This window comes from Mastigoproctus giganteus, chromosome 10 (assembly GCF_048544385.1).
Source record: "Mastigoproctus giganteus isolate SK-2022 chromosome 10, ASM4854438v1, whole genome shotgun sequence".
In the NCBI taxonomy this organism is placed as follows: Eukaryota; Metazoa; Arthropoda; class Arachnida; order Uropygi; family Thelyphonidae; genus Mastigoproctus; species Mastigoproctus giganteus.
Genome location: NC_143584.1, coordinates 3,159,559 through 3,186,329, shown reverse-complemented (window position 1 = coordinate 3,186,329; position 26,771 = coordinate 3,159,559). Strand labels below are relative to the sequence as shown.

The 26,771-nt window shown below is 37.6% G+C and overlaps 1 protein-coding gene across 1 annotated transcript in view; it reads right to left on the bottom strand.

The window, feature by feature from the left end:
• LOC150078633 (solute carrier family 12 member 4-like) overlaps positions 1 to 26,771 on the bottom strand; it is a 643,041-nt gene that overhangs the window by 314,133 nt on the left and 302,137 nt on the right. Inside the window, exon 11 of the mRNA XM_090383812.1 lies at positions 12,238 to 12,295. Coding sequence (XP_090239938.1) covers positions 12,238 to 12,295 — 58 coding nt within the window. The remainder of the gene's footprint in view (positions 1 to 12,237; positions 12,296 to 26,771) is intronic.

The following is a 26,771-nucleotide window of genomic DNA, read 5'->3' as shown; positions in this document are numbered from 1 at the left end:
TTTACAATTAAGGGACAAAAGACCATGGGGGAGACCAAGAATGAGATGGCACAACATGATAAAGACTGGTGTCATTAAGAGAGGAAGAAATTGTAGTGAAATCAACGATGGAGAGAAGTACACGGACAGAACATGGTGGCAAGGCTTCATAATGTTGATCTGTGGAATAGTGGAACGATGATAGATGATGATGAATAACTGCTTTTACAATTGTTATGAGCTTTGCTGTAGGCAGGAAATGAAACTGAAGAATTGAAAACAAGCCAATTATGAAATGCAACATTCTTCTCTTGAACAGCCTTAGCACATTTATTGGAAAACCAAGGTTTAGATAAAGGACAAGATTTTGAAGTGGAGTGTGGAATAAAGGATTCCATTCCTACAAGGATAATTTCACTGATACAATCTAAGCAAATATTGACATCAGAAGTTTTGAAACAGTAACCCAACCAACACATACAGGATATTACAGCTGGAAAAGGAATTAGAAAATGTGAATTGGAATATCATCGGTTTGGCTGAAACAAGAAGAAAAAATGAATCACTTATAAGTTTATCAAGCGGAAATCTGCTGTACACCAATGGAAACAGTGAAAGGAGTGAAGGTGGAGTTGGGTTTCTCGTCCATAAAGATTTTAAAAACAACATTTTGGAATTCAAAAGTACATCGCCAAGAGTGTCAAGACTAAAACTCAAGATTTCTAAGAGGTACAAGATAAAGATTATAATGATTTATGCACCAACATCGAGCCATGATGATGAAGAGGTTGAAGAAATGTACACCGAAATTGAGAGTCTTCTAGATGAGCAGAAAACCCACTACACTATTATTATGGGAGACAGGGGAACTATAGGAAATTTTGGAATTGGTGAAAGAAATGAAAGAGGTGAAAGACTTGTGGAATTTGCAGAATCTCAAGGACTGTCAGTAATGAACACTTTTTTCAAGAAAAGGGTGAACAGAAAGTGGACATGGAAGAGTCCAAATGGATTAACAACTAATGAAATCGACTTCAAACTCACTAACAGAAGATATATTGTGAATGATGTCCTGAATAAGGTAAATGTTGGAAGTGATCACAGAATGGTAAGATGTACACTTGATATAGATTTAGGAAAGGAAAGGAAAAAACTGACTCAAGTAAATAATACAAAGGTCGTTGAGATAACAGAAGAGGAGAAAAAGCAGTATGTACTGGAACTTAAGAACAAGTTTGAGCTTCTGCAGACTGCTGAGGACCAAGATATCGACGAGGAATATTACAACTTTTTGAAAGTGATAAAGCCCAAGAAACCTATAGGGAAAAATAAATCCAAAGAAGAAAAAATTAGTCAAGAAACACTTGTCATGATGAACCGAAGACGACAAATGAAAAGCAAGAAAAACACTGACAGGGAGAAAATTGAGTATACTGAGTTATGCAAAGCCATTAGAAAGAGACTCAGAGAGAGGACATAAGAAGATTTAACACAAGAAAAGTAGAACAAGCATTAAGGGAAAACAAAGGATTTTAATCAGCAGCAATGAGCAGTAATACAGAAAGACAAATGATACTGAAACTGAAGAATAGTGATGGTGTACTTATAAACAGCAGAGAAGGCATAATTCAAATAGCAGAAGACTACTATAGAGAATTATACAAGGAGCAGGGGAATGATGCCAGCAGTGGGGAAGATGGATTGCAAAGTAGCAACACATACAACATACCCAATATTCTTCCTGATGAGGTAGAACATGCATTGAAGAAAATGAAGAATCAGAAAGCCCCGGGGGAAGATGAAGTTACTGTAGAGTTGTTAAAATTGGGAGGAAGAGACATAGCACAAAAACTGGCAAGGCTCTTCACAAAGTGCATTAGAAAAGGTGTGACGCCTAAGCAGTGGAATAATGCAATCATAGTTTTGCTGCATAAGAAAGGAGATAAATCAGAAATTGGAAATTATAGACCAATTAGCTTGTTATCCCACTTCTACAAGTTGTTCACAAGGGTCATTACTAACAGATTAGAAAGAATACTTGATGAGAATCAATCAAAAGAGGAAGCTGGCTTTAGGACAGGATTCCCAACTATGGATCACCTTCACATAATATCACAGCTAATGGAGAAAGCAAATGAATATAAAACACCATTATGCCTAGCATTTGTGGATTATGAAAAGGCATTTGACTCCATACAGCATAAGGCAATGTTTCGGGCACTGGAAAGTGCAAGGCATTGATTCCCCATATATTATGATTTTGAAGAAAATATATGAGAGTGCTACCTCCTTTATTAGACTAGACAAAGGCAGTAGGAAATTTAAAATTGAGAAAGGAGTTCAACAAGGAGACACAATATCTCCAAAGCTGTTTACTGCTGCCCTTGAGGAAGCTTTCAGAAGATTAGACTGGTCGCAGAAAGGAGTCAATGTGAACGGAGAGTACCTAAACAATTTACGATTTGCAGATGACATTGTGGTCATAAGCCATGATCCCAAAGAATTAGAGGAAAATCATAATCAGTTATGCACAGTTAGTAAGGATTTTGGACTAAAGATGAATATGGCTAAAACAAAAGTAATGATGAACAAGTATGCCACAGAAAGGGAAATAATGATTGAAGGAGCAGTAATTGAAAAGGTGGAGTCATATACTTATCTGGGACAAGTTATTAGCTGTAATAATGATAAATGGCTGGAAGTCAAGAGAAGAATAAATTTTGGATGGATAGCATTCAGGAAATATAGTCACATACTGAAGAGCAATATCCCAGTTTGTCTGAAACGTAAAATAATGAACCAATGTATACTCCCCACCATGACTTATGGAAGTGAAACTTGGGCACTCACCAAAAGAATGGAACAGAAGCTGAGAACTACACAGCGAAGAATGGAACGAATCATATTGGGAATCAGACTGTTAGATAAGAAGAGAAACACATGGATTAGGCAACAAACTCAAGTAAAGGACATTCTTATCAAAACTAAAGAACTAAAATGGTCTTGGGCAGGACACATAGCTCGAAGACATGATGACAGATGGACTAAGAAAACAACAGAATGGTATCCAAGAGGAGTAGAAGAAAACCTGGAAGACAAAGGCGGAGATGGATAGATGAAATTCATGAGTTTGTGGGTAGTAAATGGATGCCCAGTGCTCAAAACAGAAGGAACTGGAAAGTTGCTGGAGAGGCCTTCATCCTGCAGTGGATTGAAAATGGCTGATGATGATGAATCCAACCAAGGAAAAGAAGAAAAGAAATCTCATAGGTCATCCCATTTTGCATTCTTGTAAGCCAAACAAGACGAGGTTGGGAATAGGCATGAGATAAAGGCTGCATTAGAGAAGAGAATCACCAAGTTGTGATCTGAGGTGCCAAAAGGACCACTCACTTTGATTGTGTATGTAGAAGGGTTGTTTGTGAGAAAAAGATCAAGCGTGTTGAATGTATGGTTAGGATAGTCCAGTATTCTGGTAGGTAAATGAACAATCCATGCGAGGTCATTAGTAATTGCAAAAGTCTCAGCATCTCGACCAGTTGGATCTGTGTGACAAGAGAATGGAAGTCAGCTGGAATTGTGAATATTAAAATCACCAAGGAAAATTACCTCACTGTTAGGAAAGTTGGACTGGAGAAGGTCAAGTTGTAAAGAGAGGAAGTCAAAGAACTCCAAGTGATTAGTGGAGTTGGGAGAATGGTAGAGACAACAGATGAATTTGACAGAAAGAGGTAGAGAGATTTTAAGCCAGAGATCAAAAAGAGGAGATTATCAGCAGTGATTCTTCATGCATTAAGAATCTGCAGATAAAGGAGCCACTAGATGGTAGTGACCACAATGTACTGATATGAGATTTACTTAAAGATGATAACTACCATCAGGAGTAAAGAAGGGTTTTTGATTTCACCAAGGTGACCACAGTGGTCGAGATTTTTTAAAAATTCTATACAGCGGGACCAACTGATGATGTTACTAACAGCAAATTCTTTTTGGGAATCATCCAAGGAATTAATCTTGGAAGCTTCTAGGCTTTTCATACCAATTAAGAAATACTGTTCAAGGTTCAAGGCCTAAATGAATGTCAGATGACCTAGTGAGACTTGTGGCAGAGAAGAAAAATGCATGGGATGCATATAAATTATGAGGGACACAGATGCCTATGATAGATATAAGATAGTCCGTAATCATATTACAAAATTACTTAGGCAAGCAAATGCAGATTACAAGAAATCTTTGGAAAACAATGCAAAGAAAAGCAGAAAAGACTTCATTACTTATGCAGACTCTAGAAGGAAGGAAATGACTCAGATTGGTCCACTTGACATCGATGGTTCGATTGTTGATGCACCTGCTGAGGTAGCTGAATGAGTATTTTGCATCTACATTTACACATGAGGAGTTATTCAGGGAAGTGAATGCCAGAAGTTTCATATTTTATTTATTGTGCCTCCAGGGCAATAAGCCCATATGCACTAAAAAACAATTACAAAATTTTAAATTTCCATAAAGCATTAAACAATATTCACAATATTAATTTCAATTAATCATTTGCCAATCTATTTAAAAATTTGTTTGAGCAATCTCAACATATATAAAACAAAAACAAGTCCATCAATACAAAAAGTGTCACTGATTTCTGTTCTGAATCTCATACACGTACACCATGCTCTACTTGGTCCAGTAACTGGAATCTTTTCTTAAAAACATTTTGCACATAACAACAAAAAAGTGTAAAATTATAACGATTTATAGATAAAGTTGGTAAATTATCTCTATCTAGGATACAGACCTCTCTCTCAAGCTCACTTCTCAAATCAACATAATATGGATAGCGAAGCATGATATGAATTCCAGTCTCTATCTCCCCACAAAAACAAAAGCCAGAAGGGACTGAGCTGAATTGATTCAGCTTAGACATTAGGCAGTGCCCCAGTCAGTTTGTATGCCTGTTTCCTGCCATTCAGCAGGAAACAGGCATACAAACTGACTGGTGCCTCCATAGCCAGGTGGGAAGGAGCAGCAGTGCGTAGCACACGCTTCTTGATTAGACCGGGGTTCGAGCCCATCACCACCAAATACGGAGGATGCAGAAAGGTCAGGGAATGACCACCACATATCCCGGAGCAATATGGCCTTAGTTGCTAATGCTCCTAAAAACCAAATAACAATAACAACAAACTGACTGCAACCAGGATCTAATCCTATAATTCACAGTAGAGATGGAGGGCTGGAATAAAAATGTTTCTTTGCCTTTCTCAGAGCCGTTCCAACGATTTTGCCAAATATTTACAAGCTCATCATAGATTCTTCTCCGCTCTGTTGCAATCCGTTGCCTAACTAGCCCATTCCCACCTTCCAGGCAGGACGACTGAATATCCAACATCTCCGCAGGGATACCTCGCCTGAGGCAATACATAAGTCCAGCACAAATGACCAAGAGGTCAGAAGGAAATTTTCCAGACAAAACCTGAAGAGCATCCATAGATACGGTGTGACAAAGCACGGGTAATAATCAGAAGAGCGAATCTCTGGGACGAAAGAGGATGCTTCTTTATTATTGAATTTTCAGCCTTCATAAACCAAGCTCTGGAGGCATAAGTAATTATGGGGACAAAACCACTTTCATATAATAAATTTAAAGGCTGGCCCTTAATTCCCCATTTCATTCTAGTAACCCTCCGAAGCTTGGCCTACAATAATTTAATTTTCTGTTTCAAATATTTGGTGTGTGAAAAACAAATACTCTTCCAGGTACAAATCCAAATACCTGACACACATTGTGTACCTCAGGGATATGCCCACACAGCATACAAGAGGTGGTCTAGTCAAACTCAGTTTATTCTTTAAAAACATAACCATGGTTTTTTGTTTTGGAGATCCCAATTTTAAGAGATCCTAAAGCACGGACTAGCCTTTTCTTCAATTGTTTTCCAAGAATCACCTGCAACAATTAAGATTAAGATGTCTGAATAGGAGATGGCACAAGTGTCACCCATATCGCACTCCAAAAACTCATCCAAAACCATATTCCATATATAAGGCCCGAAGGTTGACCCCTGGGGATACCTGCACTCCACGAGACAAAACTCCTCTTCCAAACGGGATCGAACCATGACCCTGCAGTCAGAAAAGTAATCCCTAAAGTAAAGAGATTTCTGAGACATAGCACAGTTCTAGCCCTGCATAGGATACTACCCCACCACAGAGCATTGAACATACCCCTGAAATCCACAAACAAACAAAGCGTGTATCATCGTGACCCTTCCTGAACAGTTGTAATTAATTTCCTAATTGCATCTTCAAATAGAATTATCCTTTTTAAATCCATACTGTTTTGAGGATGACAAGCCCAAGGATTCATATCTTGTCTGAAATCTTAGGACGATCAGTTTCTCATATACTTTACCCAAAATTGACAAAAGAGCAATTGGGCGATATGATGTCGGTTCATCCAGTGGTCTCTCCAGATTCTTAAGGATTACTTTCCAAACAGCAATTTTCCAGATCTTAGGAAAAATGCTTGCCTTAAGACATGCATTATATATGTCCAACAAGATCAGAGGAAACTTCAAGTGAAAGAGCTTAATAACACAAGTCTCCAGGAAATCAATCCCCGGAGCCTTCCCATCTTTGACTAAATTCATGGCTACATTAAGTTCCACAAGAGAGAAGGGTGCTTCCATTTCTTCAGAGTGATATTCATTGTTTTCTTTTAAAATTTGATTTTGTACACTATTATTTACAGTGTTATCATCTTTTAAAAATAATTCTGACACGACCTGTCGGACAGATTGGGCCCATGTAATAGTGTCCTGTTGGCTCTCATTTAGAACACTGTAAGTGATTTCATTAAGGTAAATCCTATCAGTAATGATTCCATAAATAGAATCCCAAGGATCAGAGTTCCCAGCATGCTCCATGAAAGACTGCCATGCTAGACATTTAAAAAGCTTGATCTTTGTGAAATATTCCTTTCTCAACTCAGTGTAATTCCTTTTCAACTCAGCCACAACGTCAGCATTGGCTACCCTTTGAGAGCACTGAGAGCTCTTCCTTGAGGACCGAACCCTTTTCTTAAGATCAGTTAAGATGGGATCCCACCATGGAACAGATCTGACAGGTTTCCTCTTCTTTCTCATTGAGGTTCTACTAGCCTCTTGAAGTATTTCTGTTATCATGTTAACTTTCTATGAATCATTAATTTCATTAATACGATTCTCTACGAAATTATCAAAAATTTTCCAATTAACAGTCTTAGTAGCAAACCTGTTAGTATCCAACCAGGTCCTGGGAGTGCCAGTCACACAGTAATTATATGAGATGCCTCTATGGTCACTGGTCACAACAGCATTATGGACCTTCCAGTTTGTAATCTTATTCAAAGCTGCTTCAGAACAGAAGGTAACGTCATTATATGACTCACCACATATAGAGGAGTAGGTAGCAAGCTGCTGGGGGTCATTCACAACTCCCCACCCTGAGGAAGAAAGGAACTCCTCTAGATCATGACCATTGTCATCGGAGGCCCCAGTCCCCCAGAGTGTGAAGCGGGAATTAGTGTCTGCAGCTACCACTATGGGTTTTTCCTCTTGCTCTCAAGAGCACCTCAACCCTCTCTAAATATTGAATGGTTCGATAATATCACTAAATTTGAAGCAAAGCGATACCAAGCACACAGGACCACTCGGTATCATCATCTCACAGCACCCTCCATACTTGTTACTTAAATGAAGCGATCACAGTTATCACCAATTCTCTATTGACAACTACAATTGCCGCCATCAGAGTGCCCCCACAATGAATGATCCTATATGTAACTGGATATCCCCTTACCTTACCGAGAAAAGTGTAAGGCTCCTAAAGCATAATTATGTCACACAACCTCTCCTCTGCCACCTTACTTAATTGCAAGGCAACATCTTTTGACTGCTGAGCATAAATCTGAAGCATCTTCAATAAAAACCCATTACTGTTATGATTCATAATTGATTCATTTTTTTATTAAATTTCATGCTTTAGAATTTATTAAATTCTAAAGCCCTTAAATATTCAGGGCATAATTTATCAATTGCTGAATGCTCAGCGGAGCATTATTTTTCTGCCAACAATTAACGCATCCACTCTGCTCCGACCTTTGTACGTAACTCTTAAAAGAATGTCCTTTTCCAGAACAATGACCACAGAAAACATCGTTCTTAAAGAGTTTTGTTATATGCACAAAGGCCATGCATTTGTAGCACTGTGTGACTAAAACAATATCCCTGATGCTGTGAAAATCCCAACTAATATAAATTCGATCTCTATTTAACAATAACTTGTGAAAATGACCAAAAAGTTCTATTATCCAATTGGTCATGGGCTTATTTCTAATTTTTTTAATTGCTAAAACAATAACATTTTGTAACACTTGCCCCTTACTAAGGCCATGCTCCTGCAAATTTCTTTGCCACAACTGTTCAATAAATATACCTTTATCTACATCCTGACTCAAATTAGTCTTGTCTGACTAATTTGATTGGATACTATGATGTGGTCACAAAGGAACTAGATGCAAAAAAATATTTTTGATATCGTATACTTGGATTTTAGGAAAGCTTTCGATACTGTGGCACATGGAAGACTCCTGTACAAATTGGACAGCATGGCATTACGGGCAAGTTGCTACAATGGATAAAAGGATGGTTGAGTGGGGGAAGACGGAGAGTGTTTAATCAATGGACACTGCTCTTCGTGGACTAATGTTATCAGTGGGGTCCCCCAGGGTTCTGTGTTGGGTCCACTGTTGTTTTCTGTATTAATCAATGATACTGATGAAAGTATATCAGGGTTAATGTCTAAATTTGCAGACGATATGAAGGTTGGCAGGATGATAGTATGCTACTGCAACAGGATCTAGAAAAGTTGAGCAGATGGGCTGAGAGGTAGCAACTGAAGTTTAACATTGACAAATGTAAAGTACGGCATATGGGTAGCAGCAGGGCTGTGGAGCCGGAGCCATGGAGACTGAGGTTTCTATGGAGCTGGAGCCAGAGCCAGTAAAAAAAAACTGGCTCCAACTAACTTGGTCAGTCATAATCATGAGGTCGGCACATATGTTATATGCTTTTATGCCTCATGGTGTAGTTTCATTTCCCTGTTCTTTTTGTTTACTATCTTTTTTTTTTTTTTTTCAATCTCTAAACCAGTGAGTGGTTTAAGAATTCACTTTATTTTTTTCAGAAATAATAAAATGTGTGGAAGCCCTCTACAATGAACAAAGGATCTAGAACAAAGTCTAATGTATTTGAATACTTGATGGTCACTGAAAATGATAAATAATATATTTGCACATGCCAAGTGAATGGTGAGATTTTTAACTGTGGAGCAAAAATTAGTAAAACTTTGACCAATAAAATCAGTGTTTCAACATATGCCCAACATACAAGCAAGTACCTTCATCAACTAGTGAAAGGCCAGGGGCTCACATCTGGTGAGTATGGGCTTGGCACACCCAGAGTCCTGAGCTGGATATCATCATTCTTCTCTTTCTTGGCAATTCCTTTCTACTTTTGAATCTCTCTCTCTTAGGGTAACTCAGGAAATTTTTTTTTGGCTGGTGCAGTATAAGTGTCAGGCTTCCTTGCACCATATAGCTAATAATAATAATAAGGCATTCTGCAAGAGTTTGAAATAAGAAAAGAGCATGTATTGTGCATTGTGACTGATAATGCCTCGAACATGTCAAGTATCACTGAGAAGTTAAATAAAGACCGAGAGAGAGAGAGAGAGAGAGAGGGGTGATTCAATAACAGATGATGAAAGTGAAAGAGATGAATCAAGTGGTGAGACTTCAGAATTAGAACCTGATGATGACGTAGAAGCAGAACTGGATTTAAGTGACATAATGAATGAAATTTCAAGCCTCTTGAGAGTCCAGCACATGCATTGCGGTGTTCATACTTTACAGCTGGCAATGGCTTAGGAAATAAACATACAACTGCTCTTGTAAGTAAGATGACACAGGTTGTACTAGCTGCTAGAAAGCCAAACAGAAGTAATAATTAAACAGCATGCTGGAAAAGTAGCAATTTTGGATCAAGATACTAGGTGGGGTAGCACGTATATGATGATGGACAGCTTACTGGACCTGAAACTCATGACAGGTACTGGGAAGCAACCTTCCTGGTGATCGCTGCTTCTTGGTAGCTAAATGGCCAGAAACAACTAAACAACTCACACACACACACACACACACACACACACACACACACACACACACACACACACACACACACACACACACACACACACACACACACACACACACACACACACAGAGAGAGAGAGAGAGCATTACACTCATTTCTAGCCATTGTACAGAGTTTTGTATATCATCACAGAGAACCATGGCTGAGATGAACTAACATTTAGGGGCCACCTTACATAAGACACAACACATATCCTTATTGACATGGCCAACCCTGAATTAACACTAACAGAAGTACTGTGGACCAGGTGCAGAAACTTAAAAACTTGTTTACTAACTACATACTATTCAAGAAAATTCAAGGTGAAGACTTGACTCTTGATCAGTTCCTAAACGAATGGAAGCCTCTGATCTACTGCCTCTCCAAGATATATGGTCCCATTGCTAAAGGTGTCATGACCTCCATGGAAGTTAAGGAAGAATCTTTATTGGGAAATGATGTAATATTAGCTGGCATTTATGTTGATCTCAAGTACAGATGTTTATTAACAGATACAAAAGGCACCTCCGTAGCCAGGTGGGAAGGAGCAGCAGTGCGTAGCACACACTTCTTGATTAGACCAGGGTTCGAGCCCATCACCATCAAATACGGAAGATGCGGAAAGGTCAGGGAATAACCACCGCATTTCCCGGAGCAATATGGCCTTAGTTGCTAATGCTCCTAAAAACCAAATAACAACAACAACAACAGATACAAAGCAAAGGAAGCTTTATGTGATATAGCACTCAGAATAAGAAACTCTCAAGAATGCCCAGCCCTAGGAGATCAAATACAAAGCAATCCACCATCATCATCACCTAATACTAATTCTGAAGATGAGTTTGATTTTGAAAAGATTATTGACAAACAGCATAGCTTGAAAGGCTCTTGACTGGAATTAGAAAAAGGTGTACCATGTGTTACTCCTATTAATACATTGACTAAATTCAAGTTAGAGGTATGTGTCTCTCTCGCTGAAGTAGAAAAAATTGATTGTCAATCAAAGATGTCAGTAAAAGATGCAATATTAAAGTACCCTAAAATCATAATGAGATATTGCACAACTGGTGTTTGCATTGCCCCTTACTCAAGCCAGTGTAGAGCATTTATTTTCAGGTCAAATTAACTGTGTATATTTAGCCTATAATGTAAAGCTCATTCCAACAGTGTTTTCATTTGTCAGTTGGGCATAATCATTGCTCACTTCAACAGTTCAAAACTAAATCATGATTTTGATAAATTAGAGGAGCTGGAGCCACAAAATTTTCTTCTGGCTCCACAGTCCTGGGTAGCAGTAACCCAAGAGTAACATATCAACTGGGTGGTACTACACTCAGGGTACTGGAGAATGAAAAGGACCTGGGGATAATTGTGCAGTTAGATTTGTATGAAGTTTTCAGAGCAGCGCAGAGAGGCTGCAAGAGTAGCTCATGGTGTCTTGTCAATAATATACAGGAATTTTGCTAGCAGAGATAAGGAGGTGATTGTCCCCTTGTATAAGGCAATGGTTAGACCACACCTTGAGTACTGCATACAGGTCTGGAGGCCTCATTTTAGGAAAGGTGTAGAGCTGCTGGAACAAGTACAGAGAAGGGCAATGAGATTAGTGAGTGGAACAAAAGGTTGCTGTTACCATGAAAGGCTTAAGTTCTGCAAATTACAGCTTCTGGAGACTAGGCACCTGCGAGGTGATCTAACTGAGGTGCATAAGGCTTTGATTGGTTTGAGCAAGCTCAATGCTGATGGGATTCTTCCTCTTCTCAGATTACTTATCTGAGGGGACATAAATTCAAATTGAGGAAGGACAATTGTAGAATAGATGTGTGGAAATTTTCCTTTAGCCAATGGGTGGTTGATAGCTGGAATAAATTCCATCTGTTGTAGTGGAGGTCAACAACTTAAATAAGTTCAAGGAAAACATTTGGAGTGAATGGATGGGTGAAATAGGAATTTTTTTTTTTTTTTTTTGGCTGATGCCTAATGCTAATCCCAAGTTACAAAACAGGCAAAGAAAATATAAGTGGCTACTTACTTGTCTCTAAGGAAGAGGTTGTCAAAGGAAGCACCAAATAAAAACACACCAGAAATATCTTAAATATTATCGGAAAATATAAATAAATAATTTATTTAAAACAGAAGGCAATATAATATATTCACACTATAATACAAACATAAGAAATTCCATGTACGATAATAGATGAAAAACAATACGCAACTATCACAACTGTTTTAAATGCACAAAACAAGAAAATGATGCAGTTTGTACACAAGACAAATAAGATCTGTTTATGTAAACCTAATGGTAACATGATTCACTATCTGATTGATTGGATACAAATGTAATTCACTATCTGATTGATTGGATACCAATGTTAATGAATCTTTTGTTCATTAACTGTATACGGTAAACCCTCGATTTAATGGACCCCGATATTTCGGATTTAATGGACCGAACAAATAATAATATAGTAAATGTACATAATAATCTCGACCATATTATTTTTTTAGGTTATACAAATATCTAATAATAACTTCAGTGTTATTATTAATTAAAAATTAATAATAATTACCTATTTCCATTACTGTTTTGATAATCAAAGAAACCAAACACTCTTAAAGACATTATGAATCAGTTGCCTCTTATTTACACCAGCTCAAAGAATGCGTGGTTTACTTCAGAGATTTTTTCTGACTGGTTCTTCAAGCACTTTGTCCCTGATGTGAGGTGCTTCCAGACAGATATTCTGAAAATTTCCCTGAATAACGTAAAGGCATTGTTGCTTCTTGACAACGCCCCTGCTGATCCTAGTGCTGAGAAGTTAGTTAGTAAGAATGGCAGAATTAAATGGCTTTTTTTTTACCTCCTAACACAACTTTGGTTATTCAGCCAATGGACCGGGGAATAATTTCAGCCTGAAGAGGCTGTATAAGAATAACTTTTTGAAAGAAGTAATGGTTGTGTTGGAAGATGAAGAAGATGCAGAAGAAGACAAGAGGAGCCAGGACACTTCAGAGTCTACAAGTCTACAACATTAATCTTCAGCTCTTTAACTTTGCATCTGCTTGGAAGGAGATGAAGACTACGACTTTGGCAAATGGTTGGAAGAAGTTGTATAATATTGAACTGTATTTGGATTTCGAAGAATTTGAGGCAAATGACTTTCGGCACACCCTTGTAAATGCTAGCAACCGGGAAACAACTGAAGATGATGTTCTGAAATGGCTTGAAAATGATGAAGGTGATCCTGGTTACCAAGTCCTCACTGAAGAAGAAATTGTGGACGAGGTTCAATATGGCAAGGCAGGGGAAGAAGAAGACATTGACGAAGAGCAAATTACACCAGCACGGCCTACACTGTCTGAAATGAGAAATCTCATGGATATCGCCATCCACTACATAGGGACCCTGAAATTGTCCCTTACTATGAACATTTTCAGCAGTTCAGGGCGATCATTATTAAGAAACAACATCAGAGTGGCAAACAACTGAAGCTGGACGCTTTCTTTAAGTGAACTTCACTGACTCCCACTCCTATTTTACCTCCAACTGCTTGTACATCTCAACCGTCTACAAGCAAACAGATGACACCAGTGCCTCCATTTGTGAACATTTCAGAAGAATCCAAAGCTGAGGATTCCTCTTCACCTTCAGATACTGAATAACAACTGCTATAAACGACACTATAAATTGGGGAAGCTATAGGGGAGACTATAGATTATGAGATTCAAACACCCAATTTTCCAATACTTTTATTATTATTTCCTTATTACAGGAACTTCCCAACTTATGTAAGGGTTGCATTCCGCGAAACGCTGCATAAGTCAGAATTTCACCCATGCTTGTGCAGCACTTGCAACTATGCTCGCTGAATTGATTGAATCAAAACAGAAATGTTCAATAAACATGTAAATAGAATTATTTATTCAATTTTTATCTCGTGCAAGAAAAATTACAAAGGCACGCAATTTAAAAAAAAAATTCAAAATGATAAAATTACAAAAAAAGAGAGGAAACAGGCATAACATCAGTAAGTTTTACCTCTTGAGCATCGTTACCAGAATTGACATCTTCAGATGATAAATACACTGCTGTGGTGGTTGAGGGCTGTGGAGATTTAGAAGGGGTCGGCCACTCAACCTTACGAAAGAATATATTAATGGATGACTGGATGGTGGCTTTTTTTCTTTTCATCATATTATTTATAGCAAGGAAGCATATCATTCACCCCTCTGTTAACTTTTAAGAATCATTCGCTGTCAGGATCCATCTTCTCAAACCTTGCCATTGACAAGGCAATTTTACGAAATGCTATTGCCATCTCTCTGGTGATGAAGCGTCTTGGCTCCTCATTTGGTTCATCTTGAGCTTCGTCAGCATTTTCTTCTTTCACTATCATTGCTTGCAAGTCAATAAGTTCTTTGTTAGATAATTCCTTCTCTTCTTCCTCTATTAACTCCTCCACATCTTTGGCATCAACCTCCAACTGAAGTAGGTCTGCAACCTTTACAATCTTATCTGTAACCTCTTCATATGATTCGTCTTTATCAAATCCTTCGAAGCCTTTTACGTGCTGTGGGCATATTTTCTTCAATGTGCCATTTAAACAACTTTTAGTAATTTCTGCCCAGGCCTTATTAATGTTTAAGATGGCGTGTTAAATATTGTAAGATTTCCAAAATTCTTAACATAAAATTTTTCTCATTGTCAACTGCAGACAATGCCTGAGCAAATGTGCGTAAATAGTATGCTTTTAAATTCGAAATAACACCCTAATCCATAAGTTGGATAATTGAAGTTGTGTTTGATGGTAGAAATATGACTCATGTTCGAATTGAAATCATCTAGATGTGTAGGATGTCAGTAGCATTATCTAATAGAAGCAAAATCTTGAAAGGAACACCATTGTCTTTACAATATTTTTCAACCTTGGGAATGAAGCAGCATCTAAAACCATCCTCAAAGAGAGATATTGTTATCCATGCTCTCTGGTTTGATCGGAAATGCACAGGTAGGGTGGCTTTATTGATGCCTTTAAATGTACGAGGATTTCCAGAATAGTACACAAGCAGTGGTTTTAATCTGTAATCTCCCGCTGCATTAGCCCCAAGCAAGAGTGAGGCCCTATCTTTTGATGCATTGAAACTTGGAATTATATTTTCCTCTTTGGCAATGTATGTTCGATCCGCATTTTTTTTTTTACAGAGCATTCTTGTCAATGTTAAAAATTTGCTGCATTGAATAGCGGCCTTCATCAATAATTTTTCCAACACATCACAAAATTTCTCTGCAGCTGCAGAATCGGTACTAGCAACTTCAACGCATATTTTAACGTTGGGAAACAAGCATGATACTTGAACCTATTAAACCACTCGTTGCTTGTTATGAATTTGGGTTGGAATTCACCGTACTTATCCTTAATATCTTTATAAATAGTAGTAGTAGTGGCATGTGATGCAAGAAAGCAAGTGTATGAGCTTATGCAGCATCAGACAGAAAAAAAAAAAAAAAAAAAAAAAAAATCACACCATTGCCTCCAAATGTCTGTCCAGTTCCTCCTTAAATTTATTTAACCTATCAACTTCCACAATGACAGATGGAAGTTTGTTCCAGCAATTAACCACCCACTGGCTAAAGGCAAATTTCCGCACATCTATTCTACATCTGTCTTTTCTTAATTTGAATTTATGCCCCCTTAGGTTTGTAATCTGAACAAGTGGAAGGATCCCATCAGAATTCAGCATGCTCAACCCATTCAAGGCCTTATACACCTAATCAGATCACAGTGCAGGTGCCTAGTCTCCAGCCACTACAATTTGCAGAACTTTAGCCTCTCTTGGTAAGAGGATCCATTCATTCGCTCACCAATCTTGTTGCCCTTCTCTGTACACACTCAAGCAGATCGACATCCTGCTTAAAATGAAGCCTCCAGATCTGTACGCAGTACTCAAGGAGTGGCCTGACCATTTCCTTATACAGAGGGACAATCACCTCCTTTTCCCTGCTAGCAAAATTCCTATACATCATTGACAAAACCCCATGACCTGCTCTGGCAGCCTGTCTGCATTGCTCAGACAACTTCATATCTGACTGCACAATTACTCCCAGGTCTTTTTCATTTTCTACCACCTTAAGTATAGTACCACACAGTTGGTACTTTTCTCTCGGGTTACTTCTACCCATATGCAGTACTTTGCATTTGTCAAGGTTAAACTTCAGTTGCCGCTTCTTAACCCATCTGGCCAAATTATCTAGATCCTGTTGCAGCAGCACACTGCCATTACTGTCATTAACAACCCTGCCAACCTTTGTATCATCTGCAAACTTCGACACTAAGCCTGATATACCTTCATCAATATCATTGATAAATATACAAAACAACAGTGGACCCAACAAAGAACCCTGTGGGACTCCACTAATAACACTAGTCCACGAAGAGCAGCACCCATTAATTACCACCCTCTGTCTTCTCCCACTCAACCATCCTTTTATCCATTGTAGCAACTAACCCTTAATACCATTCTGCTCCAATTTGTACAATAGTCTTCCATGCGCAACAGTGTCAAAAGCTTTCCTGAAATCCAAATATATGATATCAAAATTTTTTTCATCCAGTTCCTTTGTAACCACATCCTAATATCGTATCAAATTTGTCAGACAAGACCTACTCTTAACAAACCCATGTTGTGTCTGAATTATTGCTGCAGTCTTGCCTAGATGATACTGCAATGCATCTTTAACCAGTGACTCCATTATTTTACCCGGAACAGAAATTAAACTAACTGGTCTGTAATTATTCATGTCACCCTTCAATTCCCCTTTGTGAATTGGGGATACATTTGGACATCTCCAGTCCGTGGGAACCTCCCCTGAGTCCAAGGATGCCCTCATAATTATGGCTAATGGTTTGCTTAGTTGCTTTGCTGCCTCCTTTAATATAACTGGATAGATCCCATCCACCACAGGTGCTTTTCTTATGTTTAACTTCAACAATTTCTCCTCCACTTTGCTCTCAGTTATTACAAAATCATTAAGTATCCTGCTACAATTTGATAACCGTCTGCTATTTTCAAACCTTAATAATTCCTCACGTGTGAATGTAGATGCAAAATACTCATTCAGTTTGTTTGCTATCTGAGCAGGATCATCAACAGTCGAACCATCGATGTCAAGTGGACCAATCAGTTTCATCCCCTTCCTTTTAGTTTATATAAGTAAAGAAATCCTTGCTGTTTTTCTTAGCATCTTTTGCGAAAGATTTCTCATAATCTGCCTTTGCCTGCCTAACCACCTTTGTGACCTGATTACAGACTAGCTTATATCTGCCATAGGCTTCTGAGTCGCTTGATAATTTATATGGATCCCATGCATTTTTCTTTTCTGTTATGAGTCTCATTAGTTCATTTGATAACTATTTAGGCCTAAACCTTGAACAATATTTCTTAATAGATATGAAACTTTTAGTAGCATCCACGATTAATTCCTTGAATGCTTCCCACTTAGAATTTACTGTTGGTAACATCTTCAGTTGATCCCACTGTACAGAATTTAAAAACTGTCTGAGACCACTGTACTCCCCTTTACGGAAGCAAAAACCCTTTCCTTTATCCCTGATGGTATTAAATCTTTAAGTAAATCCCACATCAGTACACTGTGATCACTGCCACTTAGTGGTTCCTTTATCTGCAAATTCTTAATACACGAATGATCACTGCTGATAACCTGATCAAGGGTATTACTCTCTCTGGTTGGCTCTTGAACATGATGGTGCAGAAAACAATCATCCAATAAAACCACAAAAGTCTGACTAGTGTGTGAGTGACCAACCCACAAGTTCCAGTCAATATCTGGGAAGTTAAAATCCCCCATTATAAGACATTCTTATTTACTAGCCCACTCTATTTCTCTGTACAATTGTTCATTGTATTCTTTCGAGTCATTAGGCCTATAACACACGCCTATTCTTATTTTTGCTTTCACAGTGCTTATGTCACACCAAACTGACTCAACAGTGCACTGTTCATCTATATCAACTGGGTGCACTTCTTTTGATATTATGTTTTTCTTAATTAACAGCATAACACCTCCTCCCTTCCTATCCTGTCTATCCTTTCTGTACACATTGTACTCTCCAAATTCCAGTTCTGCATTCCTTATATCTGAGTGACACCATGTCTCTGCTATCCCAACAATATCCGCCTTTGATGTCTTGACCAACACTTCACATTCATCAAATTTATTTACTATACTTCTAGCATTGGTATACATGCAAGCATACATGCACCTATTCCTATTCCTAGTTACCCTAACACATCCCATATACCCACCTGTTTCACAATGACTGCCATCCGTCCCTGAAACCCCCAACACCCCTCGCTCCAGGTCGCTACTTATTCTAATAGAAGTAGTGCAAGAATCACCTTCACCACTTCCTGCAGCTACTGTTAAACTATTAGTCCTTGAATCCCCCCCCCGCCCCAAGTTAACTATATACTTACAAAAGCAACAAGCAATACTTGTTGCTTTTGCTTGAATGGTCATTGGACTCAAGGGCACTCACTTCTGATTCTGATTTTATTTTCCATCCATATTATTAACAGCTGTTCTATTGTCGATATAGCACCTGAATGCTGTTTTGTGATCACTGTTGATCTTAAGTGCATTGATCCTTTGACATGTGTGGGTACCATTCAATAAAGTAATCTTGGAAGCTACTAGGCTTTTTGTTCCAACTAAGAAATACTGCTCTAGGTTCAGGCCCAAATGGATGTCAGATGAACTAATGAGGCATGTGGCAAAGAAGAAAAATGCATGGGATGTACATAAATTGTCACGCGACACAGAAGCCTATGTTAGATACAAGTTAATCTTTAATCAAGTCACAAAGATAGTTAGGCAAGCGAAGGCAGATTATGAAAAATTTTTGGCAAAGGATGCAAATAAAAACAGCAAAGACTTCTTTACTTATATAAACTCTAAAAGGAAGGGAATGAATCAGATTGGTGCACTTGATATCAGTGGTTTGACTGTAGATGATCATACTCAGATAGCTGCCAAACGAAATGAGTATTTTGCATCTATATTCACACATTAGGAGTTATTGAAGGAGGAGAGGGCCAGATGTTTATCAAACTCTAACAGGGAGTTGAATGATTTTGAAATAACCTAGAGCAAAGTGTAGGAGGAATTTTTGAAGTTAAACATGAGAAATTGTTGAAGAAAGGCACCTGGGGTGGATATCTATCCAGTTATATAAAAGGAGGCAGCAAAGGAAGTAAGCAAACCCTTAGCCATAACTATGAGAGCATCCTTGGATTTGGGGAAGTCCCTATGGACTAGAGATGTACAAATGTCTCTCCAATTCACAAGGGGGGGGTCAAAGAGTGACACAAGTAATTACAGACCTGTTAGTTTGACTTCTGTTCCAGGGAAAATAATGGAGTCACTGGTTAAAGAAGCATTGCAGGATCATTTAGACAAGACAGCAGTAATAATTCAGACACACCATGGATTTGTCAAGGGGAAGTCTTGTCTGACCAATCTGATTGGAATACTGTGATGTGGTCACAAAGGAACTGGATGCAAAAAATAATTTTGATATCATATACTTGGATTTCAGGAAAGCTTTTGATACTGTTGCACATGGAAGACTACTGTACAAACTCTAGCAGTATAGCATTAAGAACAAGTTGCTACAATGGATAAAAGGATGGTTGAGTGGGAGAAGACAGAGTAATGGTCAATGTGTACTGCTCTATGTGTAGCATTATCCATCAAGCATCATTATTGTTTTGTATATTTATAAACGATAGTGATGAAGGTATATCAAGCTTAATATCAGGGTTTAAAGATAATACAGAGGTTGGCAGGGTTCTTAATAACAGCAATGACAGTATGCTGCTGCAACAGGATCTGGAAAAGTTGGGTAGATGGGCTGAGCACTGGCAACTGAAGTTTAACACTGACAAATGCAATATACTACATATGGGTAGCAGTAACCTCAGAGAAATTTACCAACTATGTGGTGTTACATTCAGGGTAGCGGAGAATGAAAGAGATCTTGGGGTAATTGTGCAGTCAGATATGAAGTTTTCTGAGCAGTGCAGACAGGCTGCCAGAGTATGTCATGGGTTCTTCTCAATGATATACAGGAATTTTGTGAGCAGGGATAAGGAGGTCATTATCCCCTTGTATAAGGCAATGGTCAGGCCATACGTTGAGTACTGTGTACAGGTCTGGAAGCCACATTTTAGGAAAGATGTAGAGTTGCTAGAATGAGTACAGAGAAGAGCAACAAGACTGGTGAAGGGAACAAAGTGGTGCTCTTATGAAGAAAGGCTTAAGTTCTGCAAATTGCAGCTTGTCAGACTAGGCACCTGTGAGGTGACCTGATTGAAGTGTATAAGGCCTTGAATGGATTGAGCAGGCTTAATGCTAATGGGAATCTTCCTCTTGCTCAGATTACAAACCTGAGGAGGCATAGATTCAAACTGAGGAGAAACTGTTGTAGAATAGATGTGCAGAAATTTGCCTATAGCCAGTGGGTTGATTGCTGGAACAAACTTCCATCAGTTGCTGTGGAAGTTGATTAGCTTAAATAAATTCAAGGCAGAACTATGCAAACATTTGGAATGAATGGATCAGTGAAATGGGAAGCGTTTTTTTTTTTTTTTTTTTTTTTTGGCTGATGCTGTATAAGCTTGCTTTCTCACATCATGTGCCTCTACTAATACTAATGCTCTTTTATACATGCAGTCCTTTAAAATAGTATTCACTGTTGAAGCAATGAGACCTAATTTCCTTGAAACAGATTCCAAACTTTGTCCTGCTTTGTATGTAATCATTTTCATCTTCAATTCGAAATCAATTTTGTTTCGTTTCCTGGCACTACCACTACTTGCACTTTTGTTGGTTGTTTTCCTTTCATCATTGTAATACGTAAATAGGAATGAAGAGAAGTTTCTGAAAATTTGTTTTTATATGATTGAAGATTTCAGTGAAGAGGAACACATTTCACCGTAATACCATAAAAATACACAGAATTCCAGTTATCGGTATTATCACGAATGCAATAAGATTGAGTTTACTACCCATTTATAATTAGATGCACTGACAGAAAAGCCCAATAAACCAGAAAGTGCAAATTGTTTTTATTGTTTTTTGTTCATGACCTCCAGAAACCTGCTTTAAAAAATATCACAAAGGCATTCAAAATTGATACTTATAACGGGAACATATTCTAATGATGAAAGGGTAGTGCAATTTCCATTATAAATATGACTTTTTAGAGAGATAAATAGCTTAATAATATAGCGAAATTTCAATTTCCAAGGACTTGGAATGAATTACAAAAGTAACAGTGTGTTACTGGGTTCACATTATGATATTTTCACGATACCTCCATTTATTCCTAAGTGATGCAAAATATGTTTCCATTTTTTTTAAGTTTGCATGGGCTGGAAAAACTTATGTAAAGTCGAATTTCTGCAAGTCGGGGAGTTCCTGTATTTAATAAGACAAACTAGAGAGATGATGCATCAGTAAAGATACTGCAATAAGGATATTTCACCAACAGAAGGGCAAATGGCAGTATTTATGTGTGGCACCTGCAAAGGAGGAGGAGAGGCTTTCTTAATGTAGAACTACTATAAAAGCAGTAGTCTGTCTCACACTGTAGTCAGTCACCATTCAGCTAATTTTTATTATGGCTGGACTTTGCTAACATTAAGAACCAATACATAAACTATTTGTAAAAACTAATAATATATTGTTTGTGATATTCCTCATTTAAGTTTTAAGGAAAATTAAATATATTTCTGTCTGTGATAAGTTTGTTTTCATGTTACTGGTAGCAACAATCAAGCTTCTTTACGATTTCGAGCAAAGTGGGAGGTGATTCTTACTCCAAGGGCTTATCTTAACACACTGTCTAAAACCTTTTCTCAATACAATGCCTAATGCTATGGGCATTTGCATATTTTTTATATTGAAATATTGCTTATAACTAATATCCCACTCCAGATACTACAGTAATGATTAGAAGTGATATGAAGTATTTTATCTTCCAATCACAGGACTTCCACTGCCAGGTTTTTATTAGTATTAATAATGTCAGAATTATACAAGGAAAAAAATTTACGGAGATCAAACATATATATATAAAGCAAGAAATAAAGGGAGAAAAAACTGCAAAGTTCACAAGCCATTTTCAAAATCCCCCTTTTAATCCTTGTAATTTTTATTTTCTTTAGAAAATTTTATTTTCATTTATTGTGGTAAAAAAATGTTATTCTCATTTTTATTTGTTTATGTTTTTTACCCTTTGGCTTGTGGTTTACATCAGAATGTTTACAGCAGAAATGATGACACATTGCTATTTTGCTTGTAACCCTGGCTGTTCACATCTGATGGGAGGCAATATCCTTATTTTGTCAAATTTGCAATTATTTATTTCTTATTATACATATTTTATTTGTTATCTTCTATCATTCTCTATCTACCTTATTTTCTTTCCTTTTTTATTTTTATTTTTTTTTCTTCTTGCTTTATGGCCCATGCTCTGCTTATGATTAGCATTTGCTGCCTGTGATTGCACTACACTGCTTCCCCATTTTTCTATCTTCTTATTTCCACTTTCTTGTTATTCTGTTTAATATATATATTGTGTTGTTACTAAGACTATAAAATGATATTTAGTAAAGTTTACCGTAATAAATCAAAGTCAGGTTTTCCTTTACATTCTATTATTAGCACTCGCCTCTGGTATATAGGCCTTCCAGACTAAAGCTAGTTTTCTTTTACTAACTTGTTACTAACAAGTTAGTAAAAGAAAATATGGTTAGTTTGATCCATACACACCTAAATTCCCTACAGATAGATAATATATAATAAAATTGACTAATATATATATATATAAAGAGGAAGCCCTAGCTTATTTTATCTATTTCTCCCAACTATATATATCCAACTACCTCCTTAAATCTACGTAAGTTTGTGAATGTTATGAGACTAGGTGGTAGCTTGTTACAAAAGCTAACTACCCTCGGACTAAAAACACATTTCCTTATATAATCAGTCTGTAATTACCATTATTTACTTTGAATCTATTCCCTCAAATTAAGTTTGCTTAGGCCCTTTTAAGGTTCCAAAGACTTCAATCAATTTTTGCTTCAATTTATTTTTCACTTTCTTCTGAATCATGATCTTATCAGCTGGGATATAATATCAATAATCAGTAAGATTCTTTTTCTATTTCTGAATGAATAATAATAATTCTTGTTATTATTCTAAGTGTGAAAATCGTCACATCTCATTACCCCGCAAGGTTCTGGCAACTCAGACAGAATCATCTTTGAAGTTCTAAATGATTAAATGAAAACAACATGCACCTGTTAAGAATTTTTTTACAATCTCTAATGTAACCATGTAATTACAATAAGATAAACAGAATATATTGCAGTAACCTTTTTTTAACTTTATATACAAATATAACTGGGAATACTTTATCTCACTTATTTAGAGGGTATTAAAATTAATTATTTAAAATATAATAACAATTAGAACTATCAAAAAGAGAACAGTTAGGACAAAAAATAGGGAATCATGGAATGCCTTTGTCACAAGGCAAGAAAGAGATCTAACACGACTACAATCACAGACATACAGAATCTTAATAGCCATATACAATGGAAGGATGGCTTAATTATTTTCAGGATCTGTGATTTCATAATAATCACCAATTCTCACCCAGTGTAAATAATAATAACTGTACTGACAGCATTACATATGAAGAATTAGAAAAGTGTTAAATGGTTACAAGAATAAAGTATAAGGCAAAGATGGTCACAAGAATAAAGTATAATTGTTGTAGAGCAGATATCTTTTAAGGGCACAAAAGATGATATTGTTATACACATTGGAACTAATGACATTAACAGTAAGATCTGCAGATTTACTCAACAAGTACAGGTCAATATTGAAAAAAAGTTGCAAGTTAGGGTTGAATGTGAAAGTCTCTACAATTCTGCCCAGACACGATATGAGGGAGTATATGATGAGAGCCTTGGCGATCAATTCGGCCCTGGAGAGATTGTGCAAGGCTCAAGGGTAGAATTTTTTTCAGCCTGGTCTGCGCTTGTTGACAGAAGAGACTGCTTCTACAGGGATGGGGCACACTTAAATAGAAAGGGTGCAAGAATATTTGCTGATGCTATAGAGGCAGTGTTAGGTGGGTCAGAAAACTGCTAGCTTGGTGGGGGATACACAGACTAAAAGGTTAACAGTGGCTGCAGGCAGAGGCAAAAGTGATTCTTGCATTGCTTCTATTAGAATGAACAGCAGCATGGAAAGCAAGGCAATGGAGATTTACAGAACTGTTGGGATCATAGTGGAACAAATAAATGACCAATGCTAGCAGTATAGTTAATAAATTTGATAAGCTTCAAGTGCTAGTCAAGACATCAAAGGCAGATAGTGTTGGGATATCAGAGACGTGGTGTCAAACAGATATAAACAGTGCAGAATTGGAATTTGGGGAGAACAATGTGTACAGAAAGGGAGGAGAGGAAACACATAAAATCTAAGGGGGTGCATCCAATTGATGTTGGTGGACAATGCAATGTTGAGTCTGTTTGGTGTGACATAAGCATTGAGAAAGGAAAAATGAGAGTAGGTGTGTGTTATAGGCCTAATGAATCTGATGAGCATAATGAGCAATTGTGCAGAGAAATAGAGTGGGCTAGTAAATCAGAATGTCTTATAATGGTGGATTTTAACTTCCCAGATATAGACTGGAACTTGTGGATTTGTCACTCGCACACTAGCAAGACTTTTTTGGATTTATTGGATGATTGTTTTCTACAGAAACATGTTCGAGAGGCAACCAGAGGGAATAATACTCTTGGTCTGATTATCAGCAGTGATTATTCATGCATTAAGAATTTGCAGATAAAGGAACCACCGGGTTTAAGTGATTACAATGTAATGATATGGGAATTACTTAAAAATGTAACTACCATCAAGGCTAAAGGAAAGGACTTGCTTTCGTAAAGGTGACTACAGGGGTCACAGACAATTTTTCAATTCTGTACAGTGGAATCAACTGATGGTGTTACCAACATTGAATTCTAAATGGGAAGCCTTCAGGGACTTCATCTTTGAGGCTACTAGGCTTTTCATTCAAATTAAGAAATAGTGTTCAAGGTTCAGGTCTAAATGGAAGTCAGATGAATTAATGAGGCTCGTGGCAGAGAAGCAAAATGTATGGAATGCATTTGATATAAGCTCGCCTGCAATCAAGTACAAAAGAGGTTAGGCAGTGATGGGAGATTACTAGAAATCTTTGGCAAAGGATGCAAAGAAAAACAGCAAACAGTTCTTTATTTATGTCAACTGTAAAAAGAAAGGGATGAATCAGATTGGACCATATAACATAGATGGATCGACTATTGATGATCATACTCAGGTTTCCGTTTATCAGCTGAATACTCATTCAGCTGATAAACTGAATGAGTATTTTGCATCTACATTCACACACGAGCAGTTATTCGATATAGAGAGTGCCAGAAGTTTATCAAACTCTAACAGGGAGCTAAGTGATTTTGTAATAACTGAGAGCAAAGCAGAGGAGACATTGTTGAAGTTAAACATAAAAAAGTCACGTGGGGGGTGGACAGGATCTATCCAGTTATATTAAAGGAGGCAGCAAAGGAAGTAAGCAAAACCTTAGCCATAATTATGACAGCTTCCTTGAATTCAGGGGAGCCCGAAAGACTGCAGGTATGCAAATGTATCAACAATTCGCAAAGGGGGATTCAAAAGTTGATACAAGTAACTATAGACCTGTTAACTTGTGTTCTTGGGAAAATAATGGAATCGTTGGTTAAAGAAGCATTGCAGGATCATCTAGACAAGACTGCACATAATAATAATTAATACTCAGCATGGGTTTGTTAAAGGGAAGTCTTGTCTGACCAATGTGATGATGTGGTCACAAAGGAACTGAATGTCAAAAATAATTTTGATATCATTGACTTGGATTTCAGGAAAGCTTTTGCTACTGTTGCACATGGAAGACTGCTATACAAATTGGAGAGTTATGGCATTAAGGGTAAGTTGCTACAATGGATAAAGGGTTGGTTGAGTGGAAGATGACAGAGAGAGTGGTAATCAACGGACACTGCTCTTCGTGGACAAATGTTATTAGTGGATTTCCCCAGGGTTCGGTGCTGGGCCCATTGTTGTTTTGTGTATTCATCAAGTCCAAGATTGCAGATAATACAAAGGTTGGCAGGGTTGTTGACCGTAAAGACAGTATGCTACTCCAACTGGATCTAGATAAGTTGAGCAAATGGGCTGAGAAGGGGCAACTGAATTTTAACATTGACAAATGTTAAACTGCATATGGGTGGCAATAACCCAAGAGAAACATACCAACTGTGTGGTACTACACTCAGGGAAGTGGAAATTGAAAAGGACTGGGGGGGAATTGTGCCGTCAAATATGAAGTTTGGTGAGCAGTGCAGATGGGCTGCCAGGGCAGGTCACGGAGTCTTGTCAATGTTACATAG